This window comes from Centruroides vittatus, unplaced genomic scaffold, assembly GCF_030686945.1.
Source record: "Centruroides vittatus isolate TY-2023 unplaced genomic scaffold, ASM3068694v2 contig_19, whole genome shotgun sequence".
NCBI classification, from domain to species: domain Eukaryota; kingdom Metazoa; phylum Arthropoda; class Arachnida; order Scorpiones; family Buthidae; genus Centruroides; species Centruroides vittatus.
In genome coordinates, this window is record NW_027121169.1 from 5,127,071 (window position 1) to 5,154,421 (window position 27,351).

The 27,351-nt window shown below is 32.7% G+C and overlaps 2 protein-coding genes across 2 annotated transcripts; one reads left to right on the forward strand and one right to left on the reverse strand.

Annotated features, from left to right (window-relative positions):
- Positions 1-413: 413 nt before the first annotated feature.
- Positions 414-8,459, reverse strand: LOC136970192 (monocarboxylate transporter 12-B-like). The gene is made up of 5 exons (XM_067264613.1): positions 8,432-8,459; positions 3,246-3,534; positions 3,040-3,183; positions 2,134-2,976; positions 414-918 (listed from the first exon to the last, which is right to left on the reverse strand). The coding sequence occupies exons 2-5, from the start codon at positions 3,433-3,435 to the stop codon at positions 782-784; spliced, it is 1,314 nt and encodes a 437-aa protein (XP_067120714.1). The 5' UTR covers positions 3,436-3,534; positions 8,432-8,459; the 3' UTR covers positions 414-781.
- Positions 8,309-27,351, forward strand: LOC136970216 (uncharacterized). Its single transcript, XM_067264644.1, has 8 exons — positions 8,309-8,743; positions 11,537-11,680; positions 11,756-12,742; positions 13,958-14,107; positions 23,802-24,092; positions 24,921-25,064; positions 25,136-25,954; positions 26,721-27,351. Exons 1-8 carry the CDS (start codon positions 8,533-8,535, stop codon positions 26,873-26,875), a joined length of 2,901 nt encoding a protein of 966 aa, XP_067120745.1. The 5' UTR covers positions 8,309-8,532; the 3' UTR covers positions 26,876-27,351.

Sequence of the window (27,351 nt, forward strand, 5' to 3'; positions counted from 1 at the left end):
TTGAATATATTTTTACAATAAAAACGTTTTAAAACCACTTAAAATACTATTTTGAAGGGACTTTTTTCCTGGATTTATCGAAAATATTGTTTTAATTCCTTATTTCTTCTAACCTTTCAGCTGTTTGGGCCAAATGTCAGTTAAGCATTGTAAAGACACTGGTTTTTGAACTCTTACGCAATTTATATCCCTTATTAGTTAATTTATACATAGAAAATTAATATAAAGGCATTAATTAATTAAGATTTCGTAATTATTTTGGCAAGATTGTGAATGAATAATGATTAGTAATCATTTTACAAATATCCAACGTGTAACTTTGTCTCAATATATATCAGTATTGAGGATCGGTAGGATATCAAAAATTTATTTTCGTAATAGATAAAGTGTAGCCTTGAATTTTGGACTAATTTATAATTAATTTTTGGGGATATCCTCGAGATAATTTAAACTTAAAAGTATATTTTCATACGCCAGTAGCTAGCTTTAATTCATCTCCTCCATACATTCTGATTAAACTTAATTCTAAAAAAAAATATATTAACAATAAAATTATAAAAATAGGGACTTACATAAATCAGAATTAAAGTCCTTATCTATTTTTATACATTTGTTTATATTAAAACTAATCAGAATTATTGTATTATTATCAAACATTACACTAGATAAACTGTTGGAGTATTTTTCTAGTGGAAAGGTTATCGATTATTAGTTATAGATTTTGTTTATTGCTACAAAAATATACAAGTTTTTTTTTCTTGTGTCGTATTATTTACAAAAGTTAAACTGCTTGAGAATTCTTTCGTTTGTGCTTCTTGAAGAAAGATTCGAAAAGCCAGAGCGTTGATGCAAATATCAATATGGCGGAGAACATGTAGAGAAGATTGTCATAAGTTCCACTTCTGTCCCTGAAGAAACCTGAAAATTATAGTTAAATTCTGTTAATGGTATTTTATGAAAGGTAGCAAGAGGTGGTTCTCATTTTTTTCTCGATACACGAAGCCACGTTTTGACTTCCTGAACTGTCTCCAAAGAAACCAAGAACATGGCTTCTTGTGTTGTCTCTACGTGAAATTATATATTAGTTAACGAATGGGAGCACTTCAAGCAATTATTTTAAATGATCTTTTCAAGTAGAACATCAACAAGACAGTTTATCTCATGAGTTCCTCTTGTATTGAACTTTTACTTTCTATCCTTATCTTCTTTATCAATATTTGCTCTGATGACACTTTACAATTTTTCTTTAATCTCAAACAATAATTTTACTTATGAATCGAGGAAGGACCTTATCACTGAACGATAAAGTATATAAAATATTCACACACAACAGTAAATTATAAAAGGTAAATTATAAAATATTCACACATTCTAATCCTCAATAATACCCCGTTATAGCGAGTAGTGTACATTCTGTAAGGTTTTTCATTTATTCACACGTGAATCAGTGAATTTACAGCAAATTACATATAATTATACATTAAAATTAGTGATCCTTAGAAACTACAAACTACTTTAAGTATGATATATAATTATAAAAGTTAAAAGAGAGCTAAAAATACGGAACCTTTTGTAGAACGAGAGTTGAAATCACGGATGAATTTCACAACAGCAAATGTACGAAAGGATGTTGCTTTATTGTAACTTTCCGAACAGATATAACAATTAATTATATAATTACACCATGATTTACTTAATTTCCTGAACAGGTTGAGAATTCACTGCAACTTCTATGAATATGACAATTGATCCCCACTCGAGTCGAGCAGGGGCTGAGTGGATAAACCACTGAACACTATGGGTTCACGCCTCGTCAATGGTGTTTTCCAGATTTTCTTCAGGTTAGTAACACCTAAATAGGGGTCAGTTTTCCATAGAAAGTCACCCGGGTTTATTCCCTCAGCAGATCGCTCGCGAATTGCGTTGCCTTATAGAAACAGACAAGCAAATCGATCCCCACACATTTCTATACACTCAGCCCCTGATTGTCATAAAATTATAGTGAATCTGTTTAATGATGAGGTATGTCTTCCTCAAACTTTCATATTTACAAAATATCACTCAGTTGGAATGAGACAAATTAATCCTCATTTTATCTTACAATATTAAAAAAAAATTAAAACGTGTACTCACCTATTAAACTGGGTCGAACACACGCCAACAGACCAAATATTAAAGTAGCCATACCGATAGCTAGCGGAAGTTTCCGAATACCCAAATATTCGGTCATCAATGCAGAAAAATTGATCAGAGTACATCCCGAAGCGAATCCCAAACAGATGGACAAGGTCATCATCCACCAGTAAGTGTTTATAGAAGGTAATATAGCCGCTACGATGGCCATTAAGGTCATTGTTATCTGCACGATGTACTTTCTCTTCGTACACTCCAAGTCGGCGATCCAACCAGATATTAATCTTCCAGATAAGTCTCCAGATGAATAACCCGATATAAGGAACACAGCTTGATTCTCGTCCATGGATTTGTCGAGAGCAAAATCCACGACGATCATCAAATACGTGGCCGAAGCCAGAAAATAAATAGAAAAACTCGTACAAATGATGATGAACATCGGATTTATAAGTATATCAGTAAGAGATTTTAGGTACTTGGTGGAGAAACCGTTATGCACTTTGGTCTTCTTCAATTGTACCAATGCTACATCACCTTTGATACATATAATAGTGTCTTTTTTTCGTTTGCACGGCGAAGAATCCAGGGATTCGTGCATATTTTCGCTCTCGCTGGGGTAGTAGAACAATGAACCGGGTATAGAATGAAGCGCAATACCACCCAACAGTAGAAAAGTACCACGGAGTCCATAATGCTCCAGAAAATATTCGGTAATGGGTGGAAAGATGAAGGACCCAATACAAGAGCCCGCGTATGCTAATCCAGCGGCAGTCGCTCTTCTCTTGTGAAAGTGCCGATTAATCACCACGTGTGTTAACGTGATGATGATCCCGTTTCCGACACCTACGAAACACAATGTAAATTATGCGCTAGTATTTTATTTATTAATTTTTCGAGCATACTTACCCGGCATAGCCCCATAAAAGAAGGTGACGTAAGTGATGTTATAGGCAAAGTAGCAAAAAATAATACCCAACGACGAAAGAACCGTGCTCAGAAAGACCACGTAACGCAAAGACCAATAATATATGGACAAACTGGCCATGGGCCCTGAAATGTCCAAAAAAATTAGCGAAGAAACTCATATAAATATAGTCTAATTATTAACTTACCAACAAGAGAAACTAGGATGCTGTACACTCCTCCCGGCCAAGCTGCCTGTTCTCTGTTGGTGCCAAATTGCGCCATGAGAGCCACATACAAGACACCCGCGGATCTCTGAATACCCGCCAGTGTAAAATTAACAAAGAAACACCCAAAAATCACAAACCACTTTTTAGAACCGGTGATCTCAGCGGTCATGCTGTTGTCCACATTTATTTCGCCACTGCAACTGATATCTATCTTGGTATTTAGACTTCACCCCTACGGTCACATGACCCACATTTCTAATTTCGTTAGCTTAGAAAAAAGAAATATTTACTAATTTTTCTAATTAATAAGCTACCATATATTTAATTTTATATAAATATTTAAATGTTTTAGATGCATTTTTATGTTTTGTGTATGCATTTGATTGTTACTTAGTGTGAAGCAATAAAGCAATACGTTTGTCAGCAAAACAGAAACATACGGTTAGAGTGATGTTTATATATTTATGGTCTTGCATGAACATGATAAAAAATGAAAACATGCACATCTACTAAGGGAAGCGTACTCATTATCAACCATTAAAGGGGATATTCACTATGAAAACTATGTGCCCTCTTAGATACCCATCTACTAAAGTATTATTAAGAGGATTATTCACTAGAATACCACAGAAAGGAAAAAACTTTCCATTAAAGCACTAATAAAAGGATTACTTATTAAATTTTCACAAAAAAAGGAGGAACTGTTCACCAAAGCATCACCAAAAGAGGTGCTAGGCACTAAAGAACCACTAAAAGGAGAAATGATCATAACAGTCTTCTCAAAATTGCTGGAGTGAATAAATAAACAATCCACTAAAGTACCCCTAATAAAAGTCTTCAACTACAGCACCATTAAGAGAAGCGACTATCCATTAAAGCATCACTAAAAAAAGAATCATCCACTAAAGCACCACTAAAAGCACCATCCAATAAGATATCATTGGAGCAATCTTAATTAATTTAAGGACGCCACTAAAGAAGACACCCATTAAAGAGACTATCCCTAAAGCAACCCATCACCAAGTGGATCATTTATTGTGCAGTCCATTAAGAAGAAATTACACGATGAATTATCCCCATTGAGTCATAAAATAAATTAATGCAACAATGAAATTTCACGTTACATTTTTTTTCTAGGGGTTTTGTTAATCGATTGCTCAATATTTTACTTTGATATTGATAATATTCGTTATCAATTCATGCATATGAAAAATATTTTGATACTTGCCATTCAATACTCGTGACGATAATTTTCATCACCTGTCATCTGATAATAGAGGCTATCCATTGTACGAAAATAACACCCGATAAGATGAATGGATAAAATTATTTTCAAATTCGATCGATGGATGGCGCCACATTTTTAAATTAAAATTTATTAAATATAAATTAAAGAAAAATATTTTAAAATTTATTATTATTATAATTAAATTTAAAATTAGTTTTGTTAAATTATGATAAATAGCCTGAGAGGTAATAATAATAATTAGATTTCGTCGCGTCGCGGCGCTTGAAGCGTTGCGCTCCAAGCGACGCGACGCGCAGATAGTATACATTAAACGACAGCTAATTATAATTTAATAAGGTTATGCGTTAAATTGGCAATTAAACAGTCAATTAATTCGATGATTTAATTGTTAATTTAAGATTTAAGGTCTTGTAAGCGCGTTAATTTATGAAATACCCGGATATTATATCAGAAAAATCATTCATTATTATAAAAAAAAATGTAAAAATTACACGAAGAGCGGTAAATAATTAAAAATCAAATATAACTTTCACTTCTTAATAAGATACTTAATTACAGTTTACACGCATGAATTCCTGTTACGAACCATTTACAATTAAGAAGCGCCCAAACAATCAATTATAAAGAATCAACATCAATTATTGCTTTAATTAAACTTTTAATTGATAATTAACTAATTAAGTTCGATACTTTCATCTAATATATTTCTATTTTTTAAAAATGTGGAATTTTTATTGTGTTTTTTTTTATCGAAAAATGTCCAAAAATACATTAAGTCAAGAATAAAGTCGTACGAAATTATTCTCTTCACCCCTTACATAGTTTTATGAAATCCTGCTGAAGTTCCTGCAGGATCGTGGAGATCCTTATTGAAATCTTTGTTTTATAATTACTTAGAAATCCTCATCATAAGGATATTTCAAATTAACTTTTTCTTTCCATCTTACAGGTTTTCATTAAATTATATTGAAATACGTGAGATTCCTTTTGAGATTACAATAAGAATCCTTTGAAGTAATAATAAGAATTAGAAATCTTCATAGGAAAATTCTAAGAAAGTCCTCATAAGAATATCACCCAAACTTCTTATAAGTCATAATTGTAAGGTATACAAGGTACCTTTGAGGTATCGTTCAAAGATATTGCACAAGATATTTATGTAGTAGGGTACATACACCGATTAACCATGTTCGGAGCACTTAAAAAAGAAGTCTCATACGTAATTGGATCCTATGAGTATCTCGTGAAAGTTTTGAGGCTCTTGCAGGAATGATACAAATCCAATTAATGTATGTTTCTCACCCCCGTAAACTTGAAAATTCCACTTATTTGTATAGCGCAACACTGGTTAATCGTAACATAAATATTTATTAGTTTATAATTGGCGAAGTAAAATTCCCCCGAATGTTGCCAAATATAAGTCAGAACGAAATTATATTTATCTCGAAAACCTGCGGTTTTTGTGGTCTCGGATTTCCATGACAATTTAATGTAATGAAATAAATTTATTTTATTTAATGACCTTAAACAGATGAATAATCGTGTTTAGATAAGGTTAAATTATGTTTAATGAAGTGGTGAAGATGTGGAGCACATCCGTCCTCTACACATTGGGGATTTCAATAAGGAAAAACATCTCATTGAAGAACCTTTCATTGTAAAGAAGCAACAATCTCTGAATCTCATTAAAGAATTCCTAAACTAATGATTTTATATTGGTATCCTAATGTAAGGATGCAAAATTATCAATACTTATCATTTCTTTCCCACTAGTTTGGAAACAGTTGGAACATTCTTAGCTAATTGTTTTAACAAAACACGTCAGGTTTTGTATCTATTAAGTGGGTCATCGAAGGTTTTGTTAGTTCACATGTTGCCACTCCTGATTGTCTTTATGCCCACTTACGCTTAGATAAGTCATGAAATTATGACGTTAAACACCTGATACCTGTACTTAAAGCATCCGAAACACCTGACTAATACCAAGAATTATACAAATGATTGTACTGTACATGGTGCCATATTGAAATGAGGGCTTAGTTGTATTTTTAGAAGCTAATTTAAGTAATTAGAATGGTTTAAATCGGCACCAAATTTCTGAGGAATTGTATTTTGGCGTATTTTTTAGAGTTTTTGTTCTTTTTTTAGTTCTTCGCATTTAATTTTTTTACGCGAATTTACGAATTTAAGTATGAATAATTCCTAATGTAGGCCAACTTCAAATTATTTTAAGGACTTAAAAATCGAGTTTTAAATTCGGTTTTCAAAAAAAAATTTAATTATACATTTTTTAAAATAGATCGGGGATTTTATTTTAATGTTTTTCGAATAAAAATTTAAGTAAAATTAATTAATTAATTAAGATTTTATTATATCTAAACACGTCGTAACGTCGCGACAGCCTTGTTTAATAGCATAGAGCTTTAATTAATTATGCGGAACGGGTTTTAAATCATTGCTTAATTAAATTTAATTTGCATTAAAATCTTTAATTAAATCTTCATTTTATTTCATTTTAATGATTTTTTTATTATTTTTTTTATCAAATATATTTAATTCTCGTTGTAAGGATGCTGCGGTACTTAGATATGAATGAATGATTTTTTATTGAATTTTCTTAAGTAAAGTTCCTGTTAATAAGGAAAATTCAAAGAAAAATATACGTTTTCTTACATTTGACCTTATCATATTGTTATGTAAGGCAAAATATTATATAACCCCATATAAAATGACACTGATCTTGTACACTTAAAAATGCAATAAAAGTGAATGTAATCAACAAGTTCTCTTGTAAATGCTTAAAATATGATTAAAATCTATTTATACTTAAATAATTTGCATATAAATAAATTATTTTGGTTATAAAAATGCAATTTCTGCTCTTTGTCCGTCTGTAACGTTATTGCAGGCGAAGTATCGCGCCGCGCATTAGAACACTTAACGCTTTTGTTTATTTTATCACTACGACACGATTCGGGCGAAGAAAACAGTAAAAACAATTGATAGAGTGCATAAAAACAAAGAAAAAGAGATGAATTATTACCAAAACAGTGCAGCTAAGTGTACTGAACGTGATCTATGGCTCCGTTCACAACCAGTTAAAAATCCTTCAACACAAGAACATAATGAAGTATTTTTACTTCTAAATGTAATTAAACTATTGATTCTACGCTTATCTCTATTTATACATGAAAAAAATACGAAATTAATGGAGTTAATTGTTAACCTACTTCAAATTGCCAGCGAAAAGTCACGTTCTTATAACTTCCTATTCCGTTACTCGCGTAAGATTATACAATAAGATTGTTACGTTTATGCGAAAGTAACAATGACATATATAACAGATTAATTACTCAAACATTTAAAGGTACAGGACCTCATAACTTTACAATAAACAATTAACGACACCATTCGACTGTACAATAAATAATGTAAACAGGTAAAAAATTTTATAGAAAAATATTATTCCGAGAAATTCTCTAATTAAGTATACACGTATTTAGGAAGGAATTACTTAATTATTATTTAAAATTATATAATATATATTATATATATAATTTATTTATTTATTTATTTATATTCTGGTATTAAATTACACTCGTATGTAAATTGTAAGAGTGTCGTTGAGGTGTATAACGTGTATAACGTTCTAATTTCTTGCTAACACTTCTTAGAATAGTGTAACACGTGAAATTTCGCTTGCATATAAGTTACACCACGAGCGAAAGTATTTGATACTTCACGTTACATCAACAGAGGGCAGTTTAAAGTACCTCATGCATTAACAATTAAAACATGCAAGACAAGCGGGAGTTGGAAAGCATTTAAGCGGATAAAAAATATTCCTATTATTTAAAAGAACACACCTGATGACGCCATTGTAGTAGTAAGAATCATAAAAAAATAATAATAATACCCGGAGGAGTGAGTAATGTCGTTGTACCTGGCCACAGAACACATTGGATAAAGTAGTTAAGCTAGGTGTAATCTGGCGTTTGAAGGGCAAAGTAGCGAGTTATGTCCAGAGAAGGTAATCATATAGATAGAAGACGAGACGGAGGATGGGGATGGATGATCGTTTTGGGTGCATTTTTGGTGAATTTTACAATGTTAGGCCTTCTGAGATCGGGTGGCATCATATACGTGGCTCTTGTCGATTTTTTTGGTATAAGTAGAAGAGAAGCGTCGTGGCCCTTCACTTTATCGGGAGCTCTCATGTTTATAACAGGTAAGTCACTTATTTAAATTAAAATTCTATTAAACCGTTAAACGCTTATATATAATCATGCAACAAGCTTGGCATTCATAAAGTGAAAAAAGATGATGATGATGCTCCTCACACTTGGAGGATTATTATCAAGGAAGGCGCGAGTGCAAAATAATTATAGAGATTTAGTAATTAATTTAGTAGATTTAGTGAGTAATTTAGTCGTTAAAATTAATTAAAAGCGGTTTTTATCGTAACGAAGATCATCTTCAGGTGGTCTTGTGTATCAATTCTAAGAAAAGCGGGTCAGAATATGTTAAATGTTATAGCGAATTATTGCGCAATATCAGGTCAAACAGGTTAATCTCGAATGAAGCTTCGATCAAAGAATATTATAACAAACATAAGAAAACACTACAAATTTCATTATTTAAATATAATTTAATTCACCCACCGAGCTTCAATTATAATTTACAAATTGCAATTTTTTTTTAATGGTATTTTTACATGTTTGTGTACTTCATTCAGCCGTTTAGAGAAAACATTATTTTGTTTTGTATCCTCTAAAAAGTAAATATGTATTTTTTAATTATTATTATTTTACATAAATGTGTTTTGTATGTGTTAATTACATTTCTGTTACGCATTAAGTATAGGCTTTCCAATGCTGTATATACTTCTTCATAAATTGTACTTTCTTGTTTCATTCAATTTAGTAACCGTTATGAATTTTATAATATTTTAACTAAGAAATATATTTTGGTTACTTGATACGATGTAAATGATACTTGAGTGATACTGGATTAAATTACCTTCCTGTTTGTAGTTAATTGGAAATGTCGTCCAGATAGCTTTTTGTACAGTTTTTAATGTATTAAAATGGATAAAATTAAGAAAAATTGTACAGTAAAATGAATAAAATTGTACTACAAATGTCAATAAAATGGGCAAAATTGTACAAATAAACGTCAATAAAATGGGCAAAAATTGTACAAAAAATTATCAAAAAATAAAGAAAATTATGCTGGAAAAACACTGTACAAAAAAATTTGTTATTGTCAAATTTGCAAAATTCCATAAATAAATTCGACTAAAAAAAATCAATTTAAAAAATAAGAAATTTCTAGCGCTTATGGGTCGAACGTGTTTTAACAATAGGGGTATCGAGAAATGTCTTCTTTTTCTGACTCCCTTCCACGAATTATCTCGGATTGAGAGCACAAAACGATTTCAATATACCAAAAAAAATTTCAAATTACTAAATTAAATTTTAAACACAATTTTAAAAATCCTGTAAGAGTGACTTCTGTAGATTGAGGATATAATTTATCACGTGAATTTAATTGGGTTATAGCCGGAGGCCGTAGAAACGTTCCAATTTAAAATTTATAATTATCGAGCCGGTGTATTTTTAATAAACACTTGCCTGATTTATTTTTATAACACGAGAATTTCCTTAATTATTTATTGGTTCAACAGCAGAAAGAATTGTTCAATTCATTGAAACAAAACTAATATACCCGCTACTTGGCGCAATTACCTTTCAACCGAGACTAAAAATTTTTGTTTATTAAACAGTTTTTTTTTTTTTTTGGTTCGGTGAACCTTTGAGCTGTTATTAACAGGTGAATGTCGGGTTTTCTTGGGTAAAACTGCTGTTTTTAAGTCTGGTAATGGCTCTTTTTCGATTTTCCAGCACTCGAACAGGAAGAGAACCATTGTGAAGTCCCTTTTATACTCTAGTGTAAAATTGCGAAGTCCTATGTGAAGTCCTTAGTATAAAAGTAGTATAATCTTTAACATTATCGAATGGTAGCTGTTGAATAGGATGAAATAAATTGCATTTTGTATTTTTTCTCTGTCGTTGCCATTGTCAAGGATTTTTCGATGCCAATCTTTTATATTATTTCTTCTGTTTTGTCTTCTCTGAATGGATTTTTCAGGAAGTTTGTAATTACGAAAATTTTCCCATTTATAACAATACTCTCAACAATAGAATAGACTCGATTAGAACGTTACGTGACTTTATTTTTGAAAAATTCAAAATAAGATTGATTGAAATTACACTAACTTTGTTTAAATGCCAATTCGTTACTTGTTACGGACTTCTGAACATAGATTTGTAATTTTAGTGAAGATTTTAAGAGGGATTTTTATCAATTTAACTGATAAAAATGTAAATGCAAATGCTTACTTTACACCTGAGACGATGTATTTATAGATTTTAAGCTGTACCTTTGTAATTTCCCGCCTTTCTAAAGGGGTACCTCGGACGGCCGGATGGCCGAGCGGTCAAGGTGGCAGCCTACCGCTCTGGGGGACCCGGGATCGAATCCGAACGGGTCGAATAATCCCCAGGAATTTTTCGGGGGTGGTCCGTTCGGATATGTCGGGCCCCGTCCCTCACCACCCGGTCGCCTCATTGTGGGCCTGGCCGAACCCATAATGGGCCTTCTAAATGAGGCCCTCTTAGTGCCCACAGGGCGGAAAGAGTTAAAAAAAAAGGGTACCTCGTATAAAAGCTCGTTCATTAAACTCTGGTGTGAGTCCACTTACGTAATTATTGTACTAAACGTACGTGACATGTCGTAAAATTCGTGATGAACTAACCTTTCGAATTGTTTGTATTCACGTGTGACCTAATTAACTTTACGTGTATCCCATTCGTAGTTTATTATCTTAGTTTTAACGAGTTATATTGCTTAAAAGTCATTTACGGTTCGAGTTTTGATGGGGTCATTTTCGTTTTAAACTACAATACACAATGCAGCATTGAAAATTGTATATAATACTTTAACTTTTTTCTATTTTTAGGACCCGTCGCTGCTTTCCTAAGTAATTACTTCAGCATAAGAAAGGTTGTAATTTTTGGTGTCACCGTTGCTTCTTTAGGGGTAACGTTCTGTTATTTTGCCACGGATATACTCACCATTATTGTCTTATTTGGTATAGTTCAAGGTACGTAGATCCTAACTCCTATTAAGGACTCTTGAAGGTCCTAACTTCTTAACCAATGGTTTGCTTTTTATTCAGGTTTAGGTGTAGGTTTAATGTTCACCCTGAATCCGGTCATACTAAACCAGTATTTTACAAAAAGAAAAGCTACAGCGATGGGAATTGCTTACGCGGGAGCATCTTTAGGTTCCTTTGCTCTACCCCCAGCTGCAGAAATTTTCATTGACCATTACGGTCTTCACGGATGTTTTTTAATTTTGGGAGGTTTATCTTTTAATGCTATTGTAGGAGCAAGCCTATACAGAGCTCCTAAATTTAGTATCACAGACAAACTTAAGGCATTGACCTCTCAGAATCACAAGGAAGAAGAACGACACGAAGAGAAGGAGAAGAGTATTGTTCCTGTGGATGCCCTCTTCGTTAGTAACAATAGAAAGATTAACGAAGACTCTACGAAAGAAGAGAATTCTTTAATGATCGAAAATAACGAAATTAATGGAAAATTATCTCAACACAATAACAATTCCATAGTTTTGAATGACAATCTTGTAAGGAAAATGAGTGCGGATGCTAAACGCGGTGTGACTAAAAATGCTAAATTAATAGCAGAAACTGTAAGCCATCCCCTATTCATCATCTTATGCATGACCATGACCATTTACTTTTTATCTTCTCACACATTTCTAATGGTAATTGTCGATTATGCCGTCGATAGAGGTATAACAGATAACGATTCCGTTTATCTGGTGCCCATTTATTCGATTACAGATCTATTTGGAAGATTGACCATCGGTTGGTTTTCCGATTCTTCTAAGATACCGAGACGACATGTTGTCTTGTTCGCCACCATAGGACTCGGAATTTCAATGGAAGCCATAGTATTCACTTGGAGTTACATATGGATGGCCGTGGTATCGGCATTCTTGGGTCTGTTTTCGGGTTGTCTAATGATCAACTATCCACCATTAATGGCAGAAATCTTAGGTATCGACAAACTTGCCACTGCTATCGGGTTTGCCGGATTGATGATTGGATGTGTTAGTTTCACGCGACCTTTCTTGATTGGTGAGTATTATTGACGTAAATTTAAAAGAAATCACGGGTATACAATTCTTTTTTAGGTATATTAAAGAGTTGTGCGAGCGCGTGAGGTGTCAGAGTACAATAAGTTACGTGGTAACTTAGGGAATACATTACTAGCCAATAATATAAAATCTCAGTTTATAGTTAAAAAAGACACTTTAATCTTCGAAAATAGAAAAGAAGGACCCACTAATGGCCGAGTGGATAAAACCAGTGTACATTGGTCGTGGGTTCGGGCCTGGCCCACGTGGTATTTTCACTTTCGACTGGTAGAAATGAAGAAAATCGAGTATTGTATTCGGCTCGTCGTAACACATAATACCGATAATACTAGTATTACGTAGGTGTTTCTGTGTATTACGAATCTGGAAAATTTGTACTCGTTTTAATACCGCAATCACGTTTACAAACAAGGTTACATTTTGCCTATTCTCGAAGAAACTTAATTTAATTATTTCAAGATAACTATATTTAATATTACCACGAAATTATTTCCTAATATTACCACGTGTTACTCATATAGAAAACGTGAATAAACGTATTTAAAACAGCTTGTTCGTTTAATAATTATTATTCACAATCTGTATTTAAACATTGGTAAAAAAGTAGAAGCGGAATTTAATTATAAAATACGGGCGTATACAGTTGTATTTATTTTTATATTTACTTTATCTATCATATTAAAAGTAAACAAACACCAAAACAAAACAAAACTTTCACTTTTTAAATGGGAAAAGGTGTCTATCAGGAAAAAATATTTCCTCATCTCTAATTTTACCTGTCTTTTTTCCCATAGAAAATTACGTAATAGTGCAACAATACAGCTATTTCATATTTATAATTTTCACGCCTGATTATCTACTCCTATTCCTTATTAAAGTTTCACTTTAAATCGAATAAACCAAGAAAATACTCTTATAATAAATGTAGGGGATAAATATTCACAGTTAAGTATGAGAAAATATGACAAATCGAAAAATATAGTGTGACGTACGGCGATTCCGAAAATAATAATGGAATTTCTGTTATTACGTAAGACACAGAAAACAAATGACGAGTCGTAATCGTGAATTACGTCACACGTGTTCTGGTTGTATTATGACACGAAATTATAACAAAGAAGTTTTTACAATTAAGTATGACTTTGAATTTTTATTTTAGGTGTAATATTTTATTTATCAATTTTTTTATTTTCAGGGTATTTCCGAGATACTTTTGGAGTTTACGATAATATGTTTCATTTTTTCGCATCCATTCACTTTCTCTGTTCGTTGTTATGGATATTACAACCCGGAACGAAATATATTTTCAAGAAATTGTCTAAGAAAACAATTTCGAATAATAAAATCGAAATTAAATTTTAATTTGTAGTGTGTTTTTGTGTTGCGTTTCCGATTTCTCTCACCAGATGGCACTAGTAGAAAAAAGTATAAAATCACCCCCTTTACGTTTATTTATTGTTTAATTTAATAAAAATTAGTTATATATCCAAATAAATAATGTAGTAATTTATAAATTATATCGATATTTTCTTAAATATATTAAGTAACAGCCTCTAAATTAAAATGTCATTTTGCCCGTCGTTATTGACGTCACAAATCGACAATTAAATGAGTCGCGTAATTTAAAGGGAAAAACTCGATAATACTCGGATATAGAGGTCTGTGGTTCCGGTTGAAACCGTTCGGAAAGAACTGTGTTCAAGACTCGGATTAGTTCCAACAGTTCCAGTTCCAGCAGCGAAACTGGATTTCGAGTTCTTGTTAGTAACACCTAAATAGGGGCTAGTTTCCCATTTAAAAAACCCTCTCCCTCGATAGATCGCCCGTGTGCCACGTTGCAGTATATGAATAAAACCAAAAACCAAGCTAAGAATAAAATAAGATTGAAAATAGCATTATAAAAGTGATTACTGTATTTTCATTACAAATTTTATAATAAAAAGCCGGCAAAACTTTTTACCTTGTTTAATATTTCTGGTTCTCCACTGACTAGTGGCACCTTTTTATTAACAGTTCATCCAGATTCCCAAAGCCGCTGTACCATAACCATATCTGGTTCCCTGGCTCATTCGGCATACCTCAGGAAGTATGAAATATGATGAGTAGGACTGAGACATTTCAAAATGGTGGCATGCCTAATGGTTTTACTAAGTTTAACTGCTATCTTTACTTTTGGGAGGCAGAAAACCAAGGAGCAATACCACAGGAGAAACTGAATACAGGAGACTGTGTTCTGTGAGGAGGAACGTCATTTGAGAGCCTCTGGATACTTGGAAGGTGATGATGCCACCATTGCACATAAAATTGGTTCTGATGAAACAATTTGTCAGAGCTTTAAATAAGGATTCTGCAGCCTTCGAGTACCTTTAAAACTTCTTCTCTAAACTGTCTGCATAAAAAGTCAAAGCCAGTGTCTTCGTAGGACCATAGGTAAGGAAGGTTGTGGAATGTAAGGAATTTTTCAAGAAGATGGAGAAAGAGCATGAAACAGTTTTGTTTCCATGGTATAGGGCTTCCTGAGCAATTATAAATCCGAAGTTTATGCGAAGGTAGTTGAGACTCTGATGATAAACTACAGGAAAATGAGCTTCAGTATGTCAATGACCCTTAAAATCCATCTCATCGATTTCCATCATGATAAATTCAAGGAGAATATCGAAAGGACAAGGCAAGCGTTTCCATTCTAGATTTCGGACGCTTCTATCAAGGACAATATAACGGGAACTTGATAGGAAAGTATATTTGGGCTGATTCGCCAAAGTGATTTAATAATCGTAAATCTCGAGAAATCATTCACTTCTAAATATTTTATGGTTACATTTGTAGAAACTTTAGAATAAATACGCGTTCACATTGAATAACATGTTACGTTTTTGTCACAAAAGCAGTTGTGAAATAAGCCTAGAGCCAAGGGTTAATCCCTTCTGACCACTTACAGGCACAGGTTGTTGAAACCTGACCTCGGGTCGTTTGGATGGCTGAATTTCGAGTGGCGAGGGGGTGAGGAAGTCGACACGCGTCCCGCGAGCAATGAGGGACAGGTTCACAGGTTAAACAAACAATAAGGAGTTTATTATATACTTAATCTAATATACACGAGTATACATAAAGAATTTAACGATTAAATGCGGTTAACATATAACTTAAAGGAATCGGCGATCAACTAATCGCTATGCTGCGTGCGCCTAACCTCTAGAACGGGAGCGAGAGTTTACAAAGGTTTCGGCCCTAAATTATATCTTTATTTGCTGCCGGATGACTGCATGCGACGATCGTGTGGGAACATGGAAGATGGATGTCTTCTACCGTTTCGGTTTCGGCCGGGACCGGGACGGGAGCTTCCAAGAAAACTTCCGAGTGATCGCCCTGAGCTTCCGAGTGATCGCCTGAGCACCCTGATAGTTTTTCTGTCGGCGGATGTTTACAACTCTTCCAAAAAACTCGCGTTACTTTTTTCTCGAAAATACGCGGATTTCACAGTGTTTGAAGGGAATGATAATCTTTTTCTATACTTAATGGACATAGTCAATGGAGAATAATAACATTGATTGTTAAATATGCATCTGGTGATTTGTGGGTTCGCGCTTCGCCAACAGACTTGCCACGTGGAGATTTTAGACTTTTACTCATAAGTAACATTTAATTAGGGACCAGTTTCCCATAAAAACACTCCCGGGATGCAATCATCCCTTGACAGATCACCCACGTGTCGCGTTGCATAAATAGATAAACTAACCTATACTAAATATATTCTCAATTTTGATTATTTAAAAGTAATTACATCAGCACTATCATTAACAATACAGATGTAATTCGAAATATTTACTTATATAAAAAACTAAACCAGGCATGAAAATTTCAGCCGGGTTACATAGATTTTCTATTCTTAGTATTTATGCCCAACAGAAATTTTTATCAATGCACGAGGAATTCAAGATCGAATGTAGTTCTTGTGTAATGTAATTTATGTAATTACGTTTACATCTTGAAAAATTAAGTAAACGCAACAAAATTATAATTTCGAGATGTATTTTTTAAGTACAAGAAGCTGTTGGAGAGTATCAATATTTTTGGAACCATTGGAACTAAGACACTGGAACTGAAATGAAAAACATTAAGAATACATAGAAGTTATACATTTACATTTTTAATATATTTATTGTGCTAATTTAATTAATGAATATTTTAATTTTTGATTGATGTCTGGAAACGATTAAAATAATCTCTGATAATTTAAGCCTTCTGTTGTAAAGTACAGTTGAGAAATATTCTCTTTCCCAATCTTTGAAGAGAATCACATAGTGTTAAGTGTAAACTTCGAAGATGCAATTCTTCCTGCTATTGAAACTGCACCAGAAAATAATCTTACTCATAAGAACTTTGTGACCTTTCTACACTTGTTTAGGCCTAATACTCCGTTCATCTATTACACCACTGAGTACACGACAAAAAGATGCATGGTACTTGAAGTTTAACATTCTTGAGCATCCTTATTATTCACAGTTTGCTAAAGAATCCTTTCATAGGGAAATCGGCAGTTAAAAACACTTTAGTTATTGATAAAATTATTAAGAATTTTAAAAATTTTATTGGCTTTCTTATACAGTTTTCTAGTTAAAGATATCTATAAACTGGTTACATCATGAAGGAAATTATAGGGTCAACTCAAATATATGTAAATTTTCTTTTTAGGTAACAACAGTGTTTACAGAATGCAATCTCTTCCTGTTTCGCGTGGTGCTGTAATACATGCAAATATAACTAGATATTTGATGTCAGATGTCAGAAGATAAGAAATGAAGTTGAATTGCAAGTTTTCCCCTGTTTTTTTCCACTGTAATGCTTAGAGATTAAAGTTAGAAGTATTTATATTAATATAATTAATTATATTTGAGAGAAATGGGATTACATATGATTTAGATAAACAGAATTTTTGGGGATGGTAATCAATCCGTAATAAACATTTTATAAATGAAGTTAGTCACGTTAGAAAATCAATTTATAAATCTGTACGTCCATAAGTCAGTTAATCGTTTTTGCTTTGTCTCCTGGATACAAGATTGATTAATTATTAAATTGAAAACAACACGTAAAATTTATATTTTAATTGAAATTAATAATAATTTAGACTTTTTAAAAGATTGCTTTTCGTGTCACCAGATGGAGACAATTAATAATAGAAAATTATTAACACTATTGCCATCTGGTGACAAGAAATAAAATTATAAATAGAACATTATTGTATATTGACAACCGAGTTACGTGATTGGATGATTAGAATAAAACAATGTTTTATGGGTCGCCATTTTGGATATTTAATGTTTAAATAATGTAATGTGAAGTTCGCTTCGTGCAAAAGAGAAATAAGAACGAAAATGAATCTTAATGTTGAGATTAAAGGAGAGGTATGCAGAGATACAAGGATTCATATTTTTAAAATATATTTTATATTACTCTCAATGTTGAACGATGTCTTCAATAATGACTATTTCTCTTGAATTCTGTCCTTAATGAGAGCGATTGTTCGTGTTTATTCTTCTCTAATTCCTTCTTGGCGGCGGATATTGGGTCAAAGGGCAAATTTCGTAGCGGTTGGAATGATTGAGAAGCGATGGGACTGGATTGGGAATAGTCGGACGAACTAGACTGAAGGATGACCATCCAAACTGAACATTGTAAATAGGTGGGAGACCGTGAGTCTCCTTCTTGGACAGAACTAGTCGACCAAGTTGATCTTTTTATGGTTCTTTTATACCTTTCCATGCTTTAATTCAAATTTACCTGAGTCCCACGAAGCTATGACGCGCCACTGAGCCAGGAATGAATCATTGAGTGGGCGCAACACTGATAAATGAGGGAAAACCGAAAAACTTGTACGCTTATACAGTATATAGGACTGGTATTAGTATTAGTTCTGTTAGACTGGATTGGTTGCAAAAATCCAGATCCTATATTGAAAAAATAACATGATTCGCTTATGATACTTCCTCACTCACTGTAATATGAGTGATCAATTATCATAAGGTGCCTCCCGGGAGGACTTTCTATGAGAAACTAGCTGCTGTTTAGGTGTTAAATAGAAGAAATCTCGGAATGCTTTCACGCGACTAGGCCGTTGATTGGGCTGAAACCCACGACCAACTACCTGTGTTTTGGTAGCTATATCCATCGGCCACTGGTGAATTTTTATTGGAAAAATACCTGTTTGTAACGGACACTTTTATTCGATTCCGCAAGTGTCCGTTATGGAAAAGTTTCGCTGTATCTACAGTTATAAAAATAATAATTAATACGTAGCAGGATATTGTCACACTTTGCTGACAATTGTAAGTGAAAGTTAGTAGGTGTCCTGTATATAATGTATGCATGTATCTATATAAATATAAAATTTTCAGCAATAATTGACGTATTACTTGCAAAACTTTGCAACCAGATCTTACAAGTAAATTTTCTACTCTTAATTTCTCACCATTCAATTTATAGAAATTAGCCTACATTTTTTACAACTTTGCGTCATCGTGTCTTAGATTATTCTATGGTAAAATTAGAATATTTGAGGTAAAGAAAATTATAGTGACAATATATAATTAATTTCTCAGCTACATACGAAGCGAAATTGAAGTTTTCTAACACTTCACGTAACCATGGTCATTTTTAACGCATTGTCATATTGTGAGCCTCCTCTTTATATTTTATGCCTCTGAGGAAATCGGGCGAGTACTTGAAAAGCGCTTTAAATGGCTGTTATAATACATCTTGAAGAGTGGTTTGTGATTGCAGAACTCCACTGTCTATAGTCTTTATCTCCTCTTCCCAATTCTCATTCTCTTCTGCCATCTTTCTCACCATCTCTTTTTTTCTTCTTTTGCTAATTTGTTGTTGAACTCCATTTCTAAAACATGACTTAATCGTATTAAATAGTATGTTCCCATTAATACCACAGTATCTGAAATGAGAGCCCGTTATCCCACTCCTCTTTTGGCAAATTCTTCAAAGATCTTGGGTGCTTCATCATCGTGTCCACACCTTTAAAGAACTTAAGGCTTTGAGTTTAGTAGCTTATGCAGATGATTACTCTGATGAGCAGAGAAATCTAGAATGTTCACGGGTGATCTCATAGTGAAAACCTCTAGTCATCACAGTGATTGGTTTATTTCTTTACGGCAAAGCGACACGTGGGCGATCTGCCAAGAAAGGATGCCTCCTGGAAGGATTTTCTAAGGGAAGCTTTCACGTTAGAGCCTCTGTTTAGATATGAAACACGTGAAGAAAGCTCCACGTAGTCAGCCTTTGGCGAGGCGCGAACTCACGACTAGTGTTTAGTGATTTTATCCACTCGGTCACTGGTGGGCTCATCTACATTTTCCTTAAACCAATTTGCATTCTAAACTCCTTCGATAAAATCCTTTGTACCTTTACACTTCTTGTCTTGCACATCCCATTGTCATTTTAACTATCATTACTACTATAATTTTAATTAATAATCAATATTTCAATTAAAAGTTCGTTTAATTAAGTTTCTTTGTGACGAAAATTTCATAAAAAATTATACGCAATACGATTGTTATCATTAAGAAATATTAAAATAACATTATTAAAATTCGAAAAAAATTTTAAAAACATTATTAATTTTTTTTAAAATAATGTTTATTTCAAAATTTAATTAATAATTAAAAATCTAAAGAATATCTTTGAATATTCTTCATTGTTTTCTCTCAGCTTCTCGTTAATGCTAGTTGCATTATATAATCAATAAAATAAATAAATAAATTATTAAATCATATAAATTAGTATGAAGGTCTCAAAAATAGTTAATTAATTATGAAATATTTGTGAATATTACAGAATTTTCTACGTGCTTCTTTATCACCCCTCTGTAGCAAGCCATGCTTACATAATAACAATATGCGGTAAGATAAATACACAAATTACTTAAGATATATTCCCAAACCTAACCTATTTCGCGACACAATATTCTATATAATGTATATTAGTTTCACTGGAGAGTCTGTGTGTCTGCCCTATTAAATCTTCGAAAATATTATAACAGGGTTAATTATTGAGAAATATAATTGCTCACCCCTTTACAAATGTCACCATATGACGAAAATGGTATATTCTTCCGATCCAAATTTCAAAAATTGCTTTGTTACGCTCTCATTTTACGTATTTTAAAATTACTAACAAATGTGTCAGTACGTTCGACTGCCTGTCATTAACAGAAGAAGCTAAGCAGAAGATTGGAAAATGTAAGTGTAAATTGATAAATATTCGAATTGCAGCTCTTCCTCCCCTCTAAACTCCTTAAGGGTGCTCATATCTATTTTTTTTTTTTTTTTTTTTTTTTTTTTTAACATTACACTAGATTTTTCTATCTCTGTATCTAGTCAGGTCATTTGACGATGTTGTCAATCCAGGTTGATCTAGGTCTTTCTTTCTGTCTGCAACACGTTAATATCCAGCTTTAACAGTGTCAAAGTGACAATGAGCCTTTTTCACGCGGGGTGAAGGTGGCAACTGATTATTCAGCGCACAACCTGTTACTGTTGTCTAGGTGTGTTGACATGTTTACGTCAGCAACTTCCTTACAGCTGGCAAAAAGTCAAGGCGACATGCAGACTACACTGAATACTCCATTGGATATTTAAGACACTTGAAATTGAATTAGTTTTATGAGTCACGTTCTTAAGAAAGTTTTACTTCGTTAAGAATATTTTATAGAAAATTATTTGGTAAATTTGTAGGTATAACACGTTCCGAAAACAATGTTCTCGTATGAAAGGAATATTATAAATTCAACATTAAAAGTAGGAAAAAAGTGTGAGGGGGCATGATTTTGTTAACTCACTTTGAAGTTTAATAACTCCCGTGTCTTTTGACGAAAATTTCTGAAAGTTTGCAGGATGGTTTGTATATTAGGGAGGTTGATGCTAATAAATTTTGGTGGTTAAAGGTCAAGAGGGTGGGGAGATATCGTAACTCGAGTGGGATCGGACTTAATGAAGATTTTACTCGTTATTAACATTTAGAAATGTTTATAAAATTCGTCTTTACTCTCAAAATTAAGCTTTTTGTCATTTTATAATAATTATTAATATAAAAAGCTTTAAAGTAAAATTCCGTAACAGATAGCGCCACCCGCAATTTTAACTTTCTTGCCGAGAAAGTCACGCAACTTCTTGCTGGATTTTCTAAATATTAACATATAAAAAGTGACTAAGTAAAGGTGATTTGGAGCTCTTCTCTGAGTTACTCTTACTTTATTTTCTACTTGAGAGGGACTTTTAAAAGTTTTATTTCCATTTCCTTAATTTTTAAAAACATTTTTTAATATTTGTTTTCCAATTTTTTGACGACTTTATTCTGTAAATAAGCATTTAACACCCAGCGACGAACACAAGCACTTCATATTGGCGCCACTAAGTATCAAATCGACCATTAATGTGTCTTTTAATAACGTCAGAGAAAGTGGTCATTTCCGCTTTCGTTTAAAAAACATTAAAAACACATTAAAATATTTATTTAAGATGAAAAATTAATATTTTTACAGTACTTTCGTGCGCAAAAAACGGTTTTTTTGTAAACACTAGCTCCCTGTCACGCGGGTGAATCTCGTGAGTGTTGACCCCGCTGTACAAAGAGACATCAGGGCTAGTCACGTGGCTTCTAGATTTAGACGAAGATGATTGCTTATAGACGGAAGTGATGTCAGTATAACTTTGGGATGAATATCCGTGAAGGATCACGGACTTTTCGCCCTTCATTCATCTTAGAAATGTTCGTTTGTGGTACAAACACCGCAGAAGATGAGTCACGCCGCCTTTGCTTACGTAACAATACCGCAGCAACGGATTTGTGTGACGTCAAGTACGCTCCCGTGTTCTGATTTACGCGCTAAAAAATTCATATTTTATTTCCAGATTTAAAGAAAAAGATAATAACAATAAATTAATATAAATAAGTAAATAGAACAAAATTGCTAAACATTACCATTTATATTTCATAACATGGCACAAATTTCCGTTATTGCTTGTATGTTTATTGAGAAATAATTTAATTTAATAAATAAATAATCGAATTAAATAGTTAATTAATCATCAAATATAAGAATTCATATTTAATTTTTTTATTAATGAATTGTTAGTATTCGAGGCCCCCGCAAACAACCTTTCTGACAAAGAATCTTGTAATGAAGGTCATGCTGAGGGCCTTCACCAGACCTCCCGAGATCATTGACCTTTGACACGTGTCTTCTCTATTCCTCTGTTAGATAGATGTGTTTAATCATCATTCTTTATTATAAATTAATTATGATTTATACTACATTATCCAGCTTATTATTAAAAAAATAATATAATAAAAACTGCATTATGTAAGTGTTCGTGAGGGAAAATTATATGGAAATTAACAGTTAAATTTCCGATTTATCATATTTTATTACTTTAATAGAAGAAATGTCATTTAAAAAGCACACGTTTAACGAAGTACATCTGACAAAAAAATTAATATTTACTTTAAAAAGTAAATTTCCTGCTTTTAAAATTGAGTAAGAGTTCTTTGAATGTCTGTATTTATTTTTCTTTCCTGTTTTTTATAAATTTATTCATTGAAAAAGATGAGCAGAATGTAAATATGGAGAAATCTATTTCTACGAAATAGCATTTTACCAAGATTTTTATGTATATATTTATGTTAAAAATTGTGTATAAAGATGCTATTGTATGTTATTTACGTGTTTCATATGAGAAAATTAAAAACAACTTGATAAATTTTGAGAAATTCAACTGTAAGTTGGCTTCTCCACGCGGCACCGTTGCCATGCAGCTTTGCCATCTTTGGTACATTACGCAAGAGAAAATAATCGTTATGTTATAATAAAAAGTTAATTTTAATTAAATTTACATTTAGTAAATTTTTATTTAAATTTTTTTCCTAATTTTATTATTATTTTTTTTTAAATTTTATAAACGCTTAACTTTCTTCGTTTCATCATCATCGATACGAAGATAATTGCGAGCGGAGAATCGAGTCAGGTGACTAAACCATGCACGGTATTAATAGGCACTGGATACCCTCCGAGAGCGACACCATCTGGCAACAGCGGGTGGCTGCACCAACAATGGCCGACGCTCGTAGAAGTGCAGTGAAGAACATAGACGGAGGATGGGCTTGGGTGGTTGCTTTTTCGTGTTTTATATCCACTTTTACAGTTATGGGACTCTTTAGATCGGCTGGAGTCATGTATGTGGCTCTTGTCGAAGCTCTAGACATCACGAGAGAAATGGCTGCCTGGCCACTTAGCTTGTGTGGCTCCGTTATGTTACTAGTAGGTAAGTATAGGTTACTCTAGTCGTTAGCATACGTCATAGGGGCCCTACTAGGGGTTGTAATGACCCCAGGTTACCGCTATGTATATTATACACAATATTAAATATACGTATTAGTGTGTAAAGAAAGCGTTAAACAACAGGTAGCCGGTGTTAAAAATAGGAGGAAGGTTACTTATTGTCATTTAATTTAACTGCGACTATTAATAAGTAGGGTGCAACGAACTAACGTTAATTTGGTAATGTTTCAAAGGACGATACTGCATAATTATCGTTGTTATAAATAAAGGTATTGATCAGGTGTACAGTGTAATTGATGCAGCTTACGTGATTGGTGTATATCTGTATCTACAGGTAAAATTTGTAGTCAAGGAAACGGATTCTAAGTGTGTTTCGTGAATGTAACTAATGCCACTTAATTGAGGAAAGAACATGTTTTAAGAGAGAATTTGTAAAGATTAAAACAATCAAGTGTAGGGCCTGTAAGTGTAGTGTACAAGAGCTAAGAAACTATGCAGTTTTTAAGCTCATGTACACTGTACTCTAAACTATAATATAAAAATACAGATTTTTACATGGAAAATAATTTAATTTATCTTTAGAAATGTCATCACAAACAGTAATTAATATAAATAGTTGATTTAAGAGAATTTTTTTCCTGTATTTAAATATAACAATAGTAAATTTAAATTTAAACACATCCTTACATTTAAATTCGAATTTAAATGTAAGGATGTGTTTAAGAAAGACAATACATCGCGTAATAAGATAATAAATTTATTATTATTACTATTATTGTATTAATAATTTCTCCTCCTTATCTTTTGTCAGGTCCCATTGTTGGTATTTTAACACATTATTTTTCTATTCGAGTGTTAATGATAATAGGTACATTATTAACCTCGTTGGGTGTTAGCCTTTGTTATATTCCATTAAACTTAACAGCGATTGTTATATTTTTGGGGGCGATTTACGGTGAGTAGAAGTTTAATTTATGTAATTTATGAACAGAAATTTCGCTTTTTAACATATTTTCTTATTTACAGGTATTGGTATCGGATTCGTATTAATCACAAGCCCCGTTATAATCAATCAATACTTTCTCCGTTACAGGACTATAGCTATAGGAATAACGTTTTCTGGTGCATCAGCGGGATCGATCGCGCTACCACCCCTCATAGAATATTTACTAGAAACCTACGGATTGAGGGGATGTTTTCTACTGTTAGGAGGGGTACTTTTACACGGGGTAGCGGCAGCGTCATTATGTCGCCCTCCTAATACGTCCAAGAAGGTCCACGAGGAACAGGAGTTGACGTTTGAGCTACGCACTAACAACAACAACGAAATTAACTTTAAAAAACCAAAGAAACAAAATGCATTCCGTCAATACATTTCCTTAGTTATCGAGCTTTTATGTGACCCTATGTACCAAATTATTAACTTTTCTTTTGGTATATTTTTCATCTGCTTTACCCTGTACATAACGGTTTTAGTGGACTTCGCTATGGATCGATCCATAGCACAGAATAAAGCAGTTTTTATTATATCAGTTTATTCGATTAGTGATCTGTTTGGAAGAATCTTTTCGGGATGGATAATCGACTTTAAGATTATAAGAAGGAAAACTGTTATCATAGTTAGCTTCTTCTCTTCTGGTATATTATTAATTACTATACCTTTCGGGAGTAATTATGCAGCCATATTAGCTTTAATATCTGTTTTAGGATTACTTTGTGGATCTATTATGGTCAATTTTACAGTCTTGTTAACGGAATATTTGGGACTTTCAAAAGTCACCACGGCGCTTGGATTATCAAATTTTTTGTACGGGATCCTGGGACTATTCAGACCAATGATTATTGGTAAGTATAAAAATTTAACAATTGAACTTATAAGTCGATAAAATATAGCATTTATAGGTCTAAATATTATAAAATGTATATCTTTAGGGTCGTTTCGTTAATGTAACATCATACAATACACGACTCTTTCTATCTTCCCACTCTGACGACCTTTAACCACCAAAATTTAACACTTCCACATACACACTTTCCTACAAAATTTCAGAAATTTTGGACAATAAACACGGGAGGTATTAAGCTTCAAAGTGAACAAAAACGTGTTGGATCATCATAGATCATTAGAAATAAATTTAAATCTATAAATTAGTTTATCAATTAACAACTACTTACTTACTGAATGTTTTCAAGTAAATTTTTAAAATAATTACAAGTCTTTTTCTTGATTTTCTACACAGAAATTGAATAATTGAAGAGAAAATAAGTATTAAATTTCAGTAATTTAAGAAACCGAATCGAATATATTCCAATTTTTAGGAGCGTGTCAAGAAGAAATTTACGCACGTCTCAGAGAAAGATTACAGCTTTAGAAATTTGTTGAAAATACCCTAAAAAACAGAAAAATAGAATATTTATTATTAGAGAAATTCGTTTTTATCTACCAATTCGTTGTCACGCTCCATAATTGAAAATGCAACATGTGTTGCATCTGTTAAGTGATTGCACTAGTTTTTGTTTATGTAAACAGGACAAAGAAATGATTTAACAATAGTTAAAACACGTGTCGATGATGCTAACTTGTGTATTATTATTCTCTCTTACAATATAGGTCACTATAGAGATACATTAGGAAGTTACGATTATTTGTTTTATACCTTGGGAGGTATGCACGTCATCGGTGGTGTGACGTGGTTTGTAGAACCGTTAATAAAGCGCTGTAGAGAGAAGAAGGAGAACGAAAATGCCGACGACCAATATATATAATGCTATACCAGCTTGTACCAAGAATATATTTTACTGTGTTTACAGTAGTCTTTTTTTCCTATCTGTCATATTTGACAGCTGTTATATCGAAAAGTATTCGTTTACAGTTCCTTACAACATGAGATGAATGAGCGAAGTATTATTCTATGAATATTTAAATCCTAAATGATTGCTTCTTGAAGACACGAGAGCATCTGGAAGAGGATAACATCACTCTTCTCGAGTTAATAAACAATTAAATACAGACTAAAAGGGGAGAATTGATAATTATCAGCTTTACATTTTGAACAAACGGCTGCAATTTTTCTATTTTAATTAACAATACAGAATATAGAATGGCAATTAGTGACCTGTAACTAAATCTAATTGGCAGGTGTTCTTTTATTTAGACACTTTTAATTTTCAAATTGGGCTCCATCCTTTAAATTTACTTTCTATGGGATACAAAACTAAAAAATATAACAATGACTCATTAA